Source organism: Vombatus ursinus, unplaced genomic scaffold (assembly GCF_900497805.2).
Source record: "Vombatus ursinus unplaced genomic scaffold, bare-nosed wombat genome assembly UNPS02011334.1, whole genome shotgun sequence".
NCBI lineage: Eukaryota > Metazoa > Chordata > Mammalia > Diprotodontia > Vombatidae > Vombatus > Vombatus ursinus.
This window is the reverse complement of record NW_020951112.1, coordinates 1,634,063-1,646,932: the sequence shown is the minus strand read 5'-3', so window position 1 is coordinate 1,646,932 and position 12,870 is coordinate 1,634,063. Positions and strand designations below refer to the sequence as shown.

The window sequence follows — 12,870 nt, the reverse complement described above, 5'->3', positions numbered from 1 at the left end:
AGATGCTCCATCTGCTAAGAAGATCTCAGGCTACTCTGAAACTCAAGAATGACAGGCCCCTTCTCCAGTGGTCTTCCTCCTCCTCCCTAACTCTAGCACGGCTTAGCAGTAAGATGGAAAATGGCAGCAGCATCAATGAATCCCTCCCATATCTGTTCTCTCTAAATAGAGAAGTCTCTGAAATATGTTACTGGGCAACAGAAAAAGGCAAGCAGCAGCCACCTTCACTCTCCCTTCTCCCCATCAACCATCAGGGGACTGGAGATTTGGAGGTTCAATCAGCTGGCATTCTGCCCTCTCCCCTCCCACCCATTTCACAAATGAGGTCATTTTGATCGAATGAGGTTAAGTAACTAGAATTTGAACACAGGTCCTTCAAATCTAAATCTAGCATTCTTTCTGCTCTGTCTCTGCCAAACGATTGATCAAAACAGTAAACATACTAAAAATGGGACTAGAAATGTTTATATTCCTTTGAAGGGCATATCAATTTGTTCTTTCTCCTGTGCTCAAGCTACTTTAAAAACCTTATTAATTACCTTCCTCTTGTTTGAGAGACTGAACATTTATTTCATTTTATTTTTTCCTCAAATGTATGACTTTTAGATTTATAAATTACGTCAGACTGTTAACAGTGAAATTCTGGCTTAGAAAAATTTAAACATTCACAGATTTCAATTTAGCCAAATCTGACCTACAAAGACAACAAAAAAGGGGCCATGTAGTACACCCCAGGAATTGTGGGGGGAAATGCATTATCCAGTTGAAGAATGGAACCTTATAATAAAAAATATGCCTCTAAATAAAGATCCACAGAACCAATTTTCAGCTCTAGAATAACGATCTTCCCTGCAATTATGGACAAATGATAACATTTTAACAGACCACTGTTTACTGCTCTAGTGGAAATGATGTACAGTTTTTTTCTTTTTACATTTCTTAGGAAGCAATGTCTTGCCTCCATTTGTAAAACAAAAGTCACCGAATGGATTCTAGGCCCGCTCATCCATTTAAACAGTGAGAGTAAGTAAATCCTCACCCTTTTAGAAGAGACTTCTTCAGAACAATACTAAACTGTACTGAGAAGGGACTAGAGCAAGTTCACATGGTACCTTAGATTTTTCTCATTTTTTCCAAAAACCGCAGAATGCACTATCAACCAGTACATTTTTTACGCAACATGTTAAAGGACAAAGGGGAAACTACATATTTCATGGCTGAACATATTATACAAAACCAAAATGTTGTGGCTTTGGGTACTGTAAAGTATACGCTGCTTACACATTCCGTACTCTACAAGAGAAACACCACTTAAAAAATGAACTTCTTACTTTTGGACTGTGGGTCTACTAAGGGCCCAAAAAGGAAAACCTGGTCAAGTCAATGGACGTATCAGTTTAAGGGGATACTCTTGAAGCATAACGCCTACTAAAATAAGGAGAATGTTGAGGAAAGTACAGGGTTTTTGCTAGTCACAACATCCAATATGTTTGAAGAATTTCAGCAAAAATGTATACTACGAGGGCAACAATGGTTAAAATGCAATATTCTATTTTATGTCTAATGCAGCAACATTCCTTTAATTTGTAAACTCTGAATGGTTCTAGTGACGAAGGAAAAGAGTCAGTCATTTTTTTTCTTTAATTCAATTCCAGTTTGGGTTTAATTGAATGTTACAATTTGGTTTGGGTTCAAAACAGGTCAGATGGAAAAACAGAATTTTTTTCATTTTTTTCATTTTTTTTTTCACTTCAAAAAATAGCAACTAAGGATTATTTTTCATTTGAGGAAAAAAAAATAACTACTTGTGTCTGTGTTTGATTGTTCTTCTGAAAAACGAATCACTACATTCCTTAAATGTGCTAGTAATATATTTAAAACAGTTATATTATAAAATATAAAATATATATTTGTAACCAAACCAAACACTCTCCACCTTGGAAGAAAAATCACTTTATATGTTACATATACACATCATCTTTCTGAGGACAATGATTACCAGATTTCCCAGTTAAATAGACATTATGTGTGTGTGTACATGTGTACACAAAATCAAAAATAAATATGGTTGAAATGACTGAAAGCGCACACTGTACTTACTCTCATATAAAAATGACTTAAAATGCCTCCCACTCCACTCTTTCTCAATAAATATACAGCCTGGTAATAGCCAACATTCTACTAGCAGCAGAATGACCGGTATATGATTTTGGATCAGCTCCTAATTATCTATCCTATGGCACATAGAGAATAAATCAAATTCCCAGGCAATGCTAAATTTCATTTCCGCTTAATCAATAGTTGCAATCTTCTTCCACAACAAAAACTTTGGGAGTGGGTGAAGGTTTTAAGGAGCACTGAAATGTACCCTGCAAACTTCTCTCAAAAAAAGGCAACTTAGAGCAGAGAGAAGAAAGAAGTCATGGGGCCCAGAAAATTCAAGATGCTATCTAAACCACACCTGCTGATAACTAATTCGAAGACAATTGTAGCTGCTGCCTTCAATGTAGTTGTTAGTAGATGCTTTCAGAAGAGATGTGATGCATGAAGGTGAGAGAGGGCTACTGGGCAGCTCAACAAAGCGTTTTTGTATATAAAAAAGAGGAAAGTTAAAAAAAAAAAAGGAAAGTTTCTGTAATATAGTAGGAAGACAGGAATTCTTTTCTCCTACTCATACAAGGACTTTCCCAATGTAGCTTCTTCATCTACCCCAGAATGGTAGATTTTGCTGCTCCTACCCCTTGCTGAAAGCCTGACTATAATTACTTGAGTGTTGCTTAAAAAAAATCCAAAACTTGGGGCAGCTAGGTGGCACAGTGGATAGAGCAACCGGCCCTGGAGTCAAGAGGACCTGAGTTCCATTCTGGCCTTAGACATTTACTAGCTGTGTAACCCTGGGCAAGTCACGTAACCCCAATTGCCTTAAAAAAAAAATCAAAACTCTAAAATAGCAGGAGGAAACAAAATCGTGTAAAATGTCTGGAAAATTACAACTTACAAGAATCAAATTCAGGTGATTCTAGGTGTATAAGAACAAAGAGGTCTGAACAAATGAGTATTGGCCCTGATACTAGAATTGGTTACAACACACTTTTCCAATAAAAAACAATTCACCTCAGTTTTTCTGCCACTCGCCAAACAACCTACCTCTTCACAAACTGTAGAAAATCGGTTAAGGAACTGTACGGTATGTACCACAAACTGGTTCAGAAATGCAACAGTCCTTTTCTGTTGAATTGCTGGCACCTGCATTAAGTAAAAACACAACATAATTAACATAAAACACAACATCATTTGAACAGGAGAAATGGCTTTCATTGAATGCTCTCGATGGTTCAGTACTTCGTGTGAGATCCAGGCACTGCCGGGAGTAGAAAGAATACTCATTCTGGAGTCAGAGGGCCTGGGTTCCAGTTTGGGCTTTGCAACTCACTATCTGAGTAATTTTGGGCAAGTCACTATCCCTCTCAAGGTCTCAGTCTCCTTATGTGTGAAATGAGGGAGTTGGAGCAGATCATTTCTTAGATCCTTTCCCACAATTCCTAGGAGAGCTATCTTCAAGTATTTAAGAGGTTAACAAACAGAAAAAGAATTCTACTTGCTTGGCTTAACCTAGGAAACCAAACCAAATCAAACTGGGGACAAAGAGTAAAGTCACATCTTGGTTCAATACGAGGAGGTGCTTCCTGATAATTAGAGACGTTTGGCAGTGGAATGGGATGCCTCAAAACGTATACAGGGTCAATCCTTTAGTGGGAGGCATCTTCAAGATATTCCAGGCCAATCTCCTCATTTTACAGATGACAGAAGTGAGGGTCAGAGGCAGGAAGTATCTCATCCAAGGGCACAAAGGTATGAAAAGGCCAGTGTTCAGGCCCTGAACCCAAGGTTTCTTCCACTACCCCATGCAGCTCTGTGGTGAAGTCTGAAGCTGACCAAGAAATACAAGATTCAGAATATGGAGAATCTGTATTGACCAAAAAAAATATTTTTTTAAGGAGACAATGAAAACAGGGTACAAGGGGAAATGGAAGTAAGTTGTGAACACTGGGGAATTCTGGGAAAGAATTACTTTTCTAGAAGCCATCCGAGGATAGACATGGAGAACTCCTTTTTGAACCCATGCAGGATCTTAATTACTTGTAATTTAAAGGGGCTGCCTTGGGATCAGTTATACTTTGTGGCATTTTGGTGCCACAAAGGCACCAAACAGGGGATACAAAAAGAGGTAAAAGTCAGTCCTTGTCCTCAAGCAATTTACAAGTTAAAGGGGGAGACAACATGTAAACAAATACATACAAAGCAAGCTATATACTCGAAATAAATAGGAATTAAGAGGGATGGTAAGGGGCAGCTAGGTGGCACAGTAGATAGAGCACTGGCCTTGAAGTCAGGAGGACCTGAGTTCAAATCCAGCCTCAGACCAAACACTTAACATTTACTAGCTGTGTGACCCTGGGCAAGTCACTTAACCCCAATTGCCTTAAAAAAAAAAAAGAGGGATGGTAATGGTTTCCTGCAGAAGAATCTAGAAGGAAAGAAGGAGAGTGTTCCTGGAATGGGGGACAGCCAAAGAAAATGCCTGGAGCTGAGAGATGGAGGGTCTCGTTCGAGTACCAGCCACAAGATTGGGGTCAGTTTTAGCCTTAGTTCTGTTGCTGTGTAAGCGTGGGTTAGTCACTTCTCTGGACTTAGTTTTTCCCATATGTTAAATGAGAAGGTTGAATTAAACTTCACAATCATTGAAAAACAATCAAATAAAATGGACAAGGAACAAAATCTTTTCTCAAACCTCTAGGCCAGGCATAAGGAACTTGTGGCATTCTAGGTCTTTGGGTGTGGCCTTTGGACGAGTCCAAGTTTTACAAAACAAATCCTTTTATTACGGGGATTTGTTCTATGAAGTTTGGATTCAGTCAAAGAGCCACACTTCAGGGCGTAGAGCGCCTAAGGGGCCTCGAGGCTGCAGGTTCCCCACCCCTGCTCTAGGCTTTAAGCAGGAAGAACCATGCCAATTAGCAACCAATCAACAAGCAAAGAAAATACCTGAGTGTATTCAGTGTCTCCTAAGCCTGTCCCAAGTACTGGTGCCCTATCTGTGAAGCTGGACAGTGTAACCATGCTGTATCCCTCCGAACAACTAACTGGCTTTCTGTTTCTGAATAAAACAAAATAGCTTCTTGTGTTCTAAATGATGAGAGGGGTATACGAATGGTTTAAGGCAGAGGAAAGGTACAATTCCACCACCACGATGTGGCCCAAGGGTTTCCTGGTCACTAAAGGAACGTGAGATCTGGAGTCGAAGGGCTTGGATTTAAATCTCATCTGTGTTGGTGACCTGAAGCATGGCACTAAACCTTGGTGGGTCCAGTTTCCTCCCCTGCAGAGTGGGATGCAGAGGGCTAAATGTCCTCTCATGTCTCTCCCACCTCTCAATCTAGGAGCTGCCACTCCTGTAGTCAGGGTCAGAAGACTGGCTTTGCCCCGTAATCACTGGAGTGACTTCGGGAAGTGGCTTATTTTTTCTATAGGACTGTTTTCTTATCTGACACCGAGGGGCTCGGGCAGGATGGCCCCCTCTAAGGTTCCTTCTAGATGATCTGTGATGAAAATGAGCTTTGGGACCGGATCTAGCGCTAACGGGGACCTCAGGAGCATCTAGTCTGACCCCCTCATTTTACAGATGGGGAAACCGAGGCTCAGAAAGATCACGGGATCATGGATTTAGGGTTGGAAGGGACCTCAGAGGCATCTAGCATGACCCCCTCATTTCACAGATGGGGAAAGGGAGATTCAGAGAGCAGAAGTGACTTGCCTAGCCCCTAAGGTCACACAGACGCTAAATGTTCTCTCTGGGCCTCAGTTTCCTCCTCTGTCAAGCGAGAGGATGGGTCTCCGTGACCCCCGGGAGCGACCCTCCTCCCCTACCAACCTTGGTCAGGTCTATGCCCGACCCCATCAGAGGCAGCCCGTCCTCGTCCATGGCCCCGGCGAGCGGGCCCCACGCCCCCTGCTTTCCCAGCCCGGACCCCGGGAGCGGCTCCCGATCGGCCCCCTCAGCCTGAAGTCCCACGGCCCTTTCCCCCCGGAAGTAGACACGCGAACAGCCGAGGTCTCTGCGCCTGCGGAAGGAAGAAACGAAACTCCCCGGCCCCTTTCGCACGGCCTTCTGGGAACTGTAGTTTTGTCCTCTACCCTCCCAGCGGGGAAGTCGATGGCGCATGCTCAGAGTAGTGCTTGAAAAGTTAGACTGGCAGTCAAACTTGGATAGAGCTAAAATCAGACTCAGAGCTAGAAAGAGAGCTCACGTGGCCAGGTAAGCACGTATGAACTTAGGGTCATAGCTCCAGAGCTGAGAGGTGGCCTCAGGTGGCCAGGTGACCACACCTGTACTTAGGGACATGGCTCCAGAATAGGGAGGGAGCTCAGGTGGCTCTTGACTGCAGAGCTCAGAAAGCCTCCTCTGACCTTGTAGCCAGCCATACCTATAAGTAAGGTCATGGCTCCAGAGCTAGGAGTAACTCCAAAGGCCATCTTGTCCAAATTCCCTTATTTTACCATAGAGAAAACTGCAGCCCAGGGAGGTTGAGTGACTTGCCTAATATTTGGATTCATATTGGGCTGATATTTAATTGGAGTCAATTATTATTCACAGCATAGTTGATCTGTGCTCTGAATAGCGGAAACTACTGGTGTTACATCTTTGTAGCTCTGAGAACAGAAGTGATAACTACTCTGCACTGGTTTCTGAATGCAACTAGAGTGTGTTGCTGTTCGATCACATCTGACTGTGACCCCGTTTGGGGTTTTCTTGGCAAAGATACTGCACTGGTTTGCCATTTTTTTCTCTAACTCATCTTACAGTTGAGGAAGCTGAGGCAAACAGGGTTAAGTGACTTGCTCAGGGTCACACAGCTAGGAAGTGCTTGAGATAGGATTTGAACTCATGAAGATGTCTTTCTGATTCCAAGCCCAGTGCTCTGTTTACTGTGCCATCTAGCTGCCCATGCAACTAGTGTAGAATGCTAAAAATTGGTAGATGAATAGAGTGGTTTTTCCTCAAAGCTAATTTGCAGTGCATTCAACTGAATTAATGTTATTAGACTGGCAATAAGTTTTGTATTAATGCTAGTGTTAAGTTGGGAAATTGTAGGGTTTTTTTTAACATTGTGATTTTGGAAATCATATAGAAATTTTTTTTAAATTTTGGAATGATATTTACAAGTATGATTTTTTTTTGTAACATTAGGATAGATCTTCCTTGATCAGAAAGCTATGATTGATTTATGAATTAGTACTGTAACTTATTAGAGACTTTTGTTGGTAAAGAAAGAGACCTCCTCTTAAGTATGCAAATGTGTGTATTTTGGTTTGTAAAAGAATTGATCTGTGTTTGGTAAACCATGCTGCAGAAGGTAGCAAGAGAAAATTGTCTGCCAGACCTTTTCTTTGGGGTATGAGACAACATTTCAGTACTGGACACGTCCAGAGGGCCCCTGCTTAAATTCCTCCTTGAATGAACATCAGCCTGTTCATAGGAAAAAGGAAAGTTAAATGGAATATTCAGGCCATGAACAGACTTTAGCATCTCTGATCCATAGAGTGTGTGAAGCCTATTATGAAGGATTTTTCAGAAGTACAGCCCAAAACCATACTGGGAATAGTGAGGCACTTGGGAAAAGGAGGTGAGAAAAAGGAGATATAGACTGACTGGGTAGCTCAGTGATGGAATCCTGGACTTGGAGAAAGGGAGACCTGAATTTCGAACCTGTCATAGACGTATTTCCGCTGTGTTAGCCTCGATTTCCTAATCTGTGAAATGTAAATAATGGTGCCACTTGTTTTATAGGATTGTTGTGAGGCCTTGTGAACTGTCATGTGCTCTCTAAAACTATTGACTAGAACGGCCTACATGATGGTTCTTTTATCTTTTGGTGTCATATGGGTTGATTCTGTCTAAATGAATAAACACTATAGTGATGAACATGTTCTTGGCATAGTATATATGTTTTTATATGAATTGAAATTGACCCAGTTGCATGGGAAGATTTCAGAGCAGTCACCAGGGAATTTGCCCAAAAACTTTTTGTGAGCCAATGACCAAAGGATAGCTAGAAGGTTGGGATCGCTCCCAAGATCATATGTACCACAGTGTAAATGAACTTCTGCTAGCACATAGTAGAGAAAGGACAGGGTGATTGTGCTACTAACTTCTTCCCTGTCCAGAGAAGGGGATGTACCATTTCAGACCAAAGAGACTCCGATCCTGTGGTAGAATGTCTACCATCTCTAGGACAAAAGACTGTATGTTAAAGTTGTGATGAATTCCTTTTTGGAAAGAACCGTGGAAGGTCAAACTGGGAATGTGAGGTGTTTTATGTTGAGCATTATTTTGACTGTTATGTTGCTTCCTGCCTCGGTGATCAGAAATGTACTCTGAAAGAAGGTATTTATTAAGCATGTGTACTGGGCTGCAAATGTCTATAATGTCTGTTGTACAAATGTTGCCATTGATGACTACAATGGTTCTTTATAATGTCACTGCATTTCGCAAGATGGTTCCATGGTACTGGTGACCTGAGAATGGGATCATAATGCTCTCTAATTATAGGATCTAAAATTGTGAACATTGGTATATGATTAAATGCTATACATAAGATTTTTAAAGCAATCCTATAACAACATGTTGCTTCCCAATATTCTTATTGCTTTAAGACTTCAGCTGTGTGATTGACATAACTTGATTGGCCCTGGGTGGATTGGATTGGATATTTTGGGATAATGTTAACACTGGCAATTTCAGTCTGGAATGTACATAAACACCTAGAAAGAAAATAGACTTTGGAAGGGATACATAAGGCGTCATTAGCCCTATAGATGAAGGAACTGAGAGGTGAATATGAGTTGCCCAAAGTCCTCTGACTCTTGGCATAGAACTCTTCCCACTCCCCCCCCCCAAAAAAAACCAAACTGCATCTGGTAAATACAATGTAATAAATGCTGTAAGAGATGGGAAGCAAAGTGTTAGAATCAAAGAGTAATGGAAGGCATCACTTTTAGTTAAGATAGTGCAGTAGTGTGCACAGAGCGCCAGGTCTAGAGTGAGGAAGACCTGAGTTCAAATCCAACCTCAGATGCTTACTAGCTGTGTGATCCTGGGCAAGTCACTTAACCTCTGTTGGCCTCAGTTTCCTCCACTGTAGGGGACAATAATAACCCCTATCTCCCGGGGTTGTTAAGAAGATCGAATGAGATAATATTTGTAAAGTGCTTAGCACGGTGTCTAGCATGTAGTAAGCACCATATGAATGTTAAGCTATTATTGTTAGTTGGGGAACTCTAAGAGAAGGCTTCATGGAAGAAGTATTTATTTGAGATAAACCTTTTAGGATAAATGGTGTTGGAAGTGGATTTTGGGGAGAACGTGACTCCATTTTGTCTAGTGTTTGCTGTTTTTCTTTCTCTTTCTGTGTGATGCCTCTTCAAGTGACTCCTTCAAATACCTCCTTTCTGCCCAATCACTTTAAGACTACAAAAGAAAACTCAGAATTCCTTAACTGTTGTTCATCTTTCATTCTCTAGGACAACCATAAGGGTGATGCTTTGAGTGCAACAGAGCTGAGCAAAGTCATCGGCATCACTTTCTCCTCCGGAGTCATTGAAGTCCAGTGGCAAGACGCAAGTCAAGATGACTGTAAATGGCCCAGGATACTGTGGCGACCTTGGCCTTTCTATATTAACGTCTTTTCCAGATCTCAGTTTGTCGGAGGCTTTGCCCATTCAATGACTAAGGGCTAGGTAAGAACTGAGAAAAAAGATGACCCAGTTTGCCATCACAAAACTATCATTCTGGGAGGGAAAGACCCTTAGAGTTTCTGGCTGGAACAGAAAACAGTTGCTATTTACACTCATTCAAGGACCTCAGCAGTTCCAGAAAGTCACCCCTTTCTCTTTATCCTATCTAATAAAGCACTTTAATGGTCCCTTAACAAATGCTTATTCACCAACTGACTAATAAAGAAGGTTCAGTTTTCTTTGGTCTAGTGCAAATGGCTATTATAGATTTAAAATGGATAGATACACATATTTTGTATGTGAGTGTGAGTGTGTATATGTATGTGTATGTATATATGTATGTGTGTGTGTACACACACACACACACACGTATGCCATTGTGAGATACACATGCCCATCACCTCCTTGTGTGTTTCATACTTTTGAGTAAATAAATAAACTGCATTTATCTGCCTGTTTATATCCTATGTTGTCTTATTTGGGCAGTAGCTAGTAAGGACTGGAAAATTCTCCCAACAATAGGATTTCATAGATTCAACAAGAATTTATCAAGTAGCTACTATTGGCCAGGTGGCAGGCTAAGCAATGAGGATAAAAAGATGAAAATAAACTAGGCCCTGCCCTCAAGGAGCTTACACCCTGCTGGGGGGAAGCGATATGTACACAGAGAAATACATGCAAAATAATTTTTTTGGTGGGGGTAGGGAAGAGAACATGGGAACCTTTGTGGTATTGGGAAGGCCTTATGTAGGAGGTAACATCTGAGCTGGGCCTTAAAGGGGAGTATGGATTCAAAGGAGCTAAAGTAAGGAGGGAGAACCTTTTAGGTGTAGGGTTCAGGCACAGGGGCGGAAGATGTTGTGTCTGAATGACTGAACAAGTTGTGATGTATGAATGTAATGGAATATTATCGTGCTATAAGAAATGATGAGCAGGTGGATTTCAGAAAAACCTGGAAAGACCTGTATGAACTGATGCTGAGTGAAGGGAGCAGAAGCAGGAGAACATTGTACACAGTAACAGCCACGTTGTGTGATGACTAATATTGAAAGACTTAACCCTTATCAGCAATACAAAGATCTAAGACATCTCCAAAGGCCTCATGATGGAAAATGCTATCCACATCCAAAGAAAGAACTATGGAGTTTGAATGCAGATTGAAGTATACTATTTGCTATTTTTTTTCTTCTGTTGTGTTTTGTTTTCTCTTTCTGGTGGTTTCTTCTATTGGTTCTAATTCTTCCTTACAACATCACTAATGTGAAAATGTGTTTAATAGGAATGTATATCTGTAGCCTATATCAGATCGTGCACCCTCTTGTGGAGGGAGGGGGAGAAAAATTTAAAACTCAAAAGCTTATGGAAGTGATTGTTGATAAAATAAATAAAGTAATGAAAAATTTTTTTTTAAAAAAATGATATTGTGTCTGGCCAGTTTACATAAAATGTCGGGTGATTGAGAGGAAATAATATCAAATAAGTCTGGAATCATAATCTAGAACCAGGTGGTGAAAGGCTTTAAATTCCAAACGGAGCAGTTTGTATTTTATCCTAGAGGCAAGAAGGAGCCTCAGAAGCTTTTTGAGAAGGGCGGTGATGGGGAAGTTGGGCCTTGAGAAAACCAATTTCCTAGCAGGCTGTTTGGAAGTTTGACTGGAGAGGGGAGAGACTACAGTCACAGAAATCAAGACATTGTTGCAATAATCCAGAGGAGATTTGATGATGGCCCGAGCTAGATTGTTAGATGTGTGAGTGAAGTGAATGGGACAGATGGGAAAAACATGAACATATAATTGAAAAGATTTGGCCACAGATTGGCTGTGCAGGGAGGGTGGGGTAGAATAAAATCCCAGCTCTGGGATGAAAAAAAAGATTAAACCTGAACTCGTTCTCAGCTGATCATTGGATGGAGGAGCTGCTCCAAGTTCTTTTGGATGGATTTTTGCCAAATATAAGGCTAGCATCCCTAGTTCTCATGTTGGGGAAACACTCAGTGTTTCTTTGCCTATTGGGTGCCCAACTGCTACTGCTCATCAATCATACATCATTATAACCCCAGCTTTGTGTAGTTTTAATCACTGGACTCCTAGGACCACTAAAACCAGTTTGTACAGCGAGTACTCATTAAAAGAATAGTCACATTAAAAGAACTTCCAAAGAAACTACTCATTTTTCCATGTGCATGTGTATCTCTTAAAACCTGTAGACATGTGTTATATTACTTCATTTGTTGGAGTGATCGTGAATGGTCTGATTTTACTGACCAGGGACTATAGAGACTGGCCTTGCTTATTTTCATTCAAGGTATCTTTTCTAATCTTCACATTTCAACACGGATGGATCCCATAATTTTGTCAACGCGCCTATTCCCTCTAGGAAGGTTTGCAATCTATCTCTGTCTTCCCTTCCTTTAGACTAGGAGCTCCTTGAAAGGCAGAACTATTTGACCTTTGCATCCTAAGAACTCAGCCCAGTGCCTAGCACAGTTAGTGCTTAATGAAAGCTTTTGCATTCACTGACCCTTTTCACCTTATGTGTCTTCTGTCCATGGTCTTTCATAAATCCTCCATAAGGGATCTGCTCCACATGCTAGAGATCTTCTTCAAGATCTTTTGGTATCATCTAAGGACAGGGACAACTTTGGGACCATCAAGTTGTCACTCCTTGAAATGCAAATTAAAACAACTCCGAGGTACCACCTCATACCTGTCAGATTGGCTCATATGGCAGAAAAGGAAAATGATAAACGTTGGAGAAGATGTGGGAAAATTAGGACCCTAATGCACTGTTGGTGAAGTTGTGAACTGCTCCAACCATTCTGGAGAGCAATTTGAACTGCAAACTGTGCATACCCTTTGATCCAGCAATACCACTAGTAGGTCTGTATCCCAGCGAGATCATAAAAAAGGGAAAAGGACCCACATGTACAAAAATATTTGTAGCTGCTCTTTTGTGGTGGCAAAGAGTTGGAAATTGAGGGAATGCCTCTCAACTGGGGAACTGCTGAACAAGTTGTGGTATATGAATGTGATGGAATACTATCATGCTATAAGAAGTGATGAGCAGGTGGATTTC

The 12,870-nt window shown here is 41.1% G+C and overlaps 1 protein-coding gene across 3 annotated transcripts in view; it reads right to left on the bottom strand.

Moving 5' to 3' along the window:
- The window catches only part of WASHC3 (WASH complex subunit 3), a 50,363-nt gene extending 44,295 nt beyond the window's left edge, over nucleotides 1-6,068 (bottom strand). Inside the window, exons 1-2 of one of the 3 annotated variants that reach the window (XM_027855825.1) lie at nucleotides 5,933-6,068; nucleotides 3,148-3,246 (exon numbers count right to left, since the gene is read on the bottom strand). In XM_027855825.1, the coding sequence (XP_027711626.1) occupies nucleotides 3,148-3,246; nucleotides 5,933-5,983 (150 nt within the window). In that variant the 5' untranslated portion in view covers nucleotides 5,984-6,068. The remainder of the gene's footprint in view (nucleotides 1-3,147; nucleotides 3,247-5,932) is intronic. The other 2 variants (XM_027855824.1, XM_027855826.1) reach the window with 2 other exon arrangements.
- Nucleotides 6,069-12,870: the final 6,802 nt, after the last annotated feature.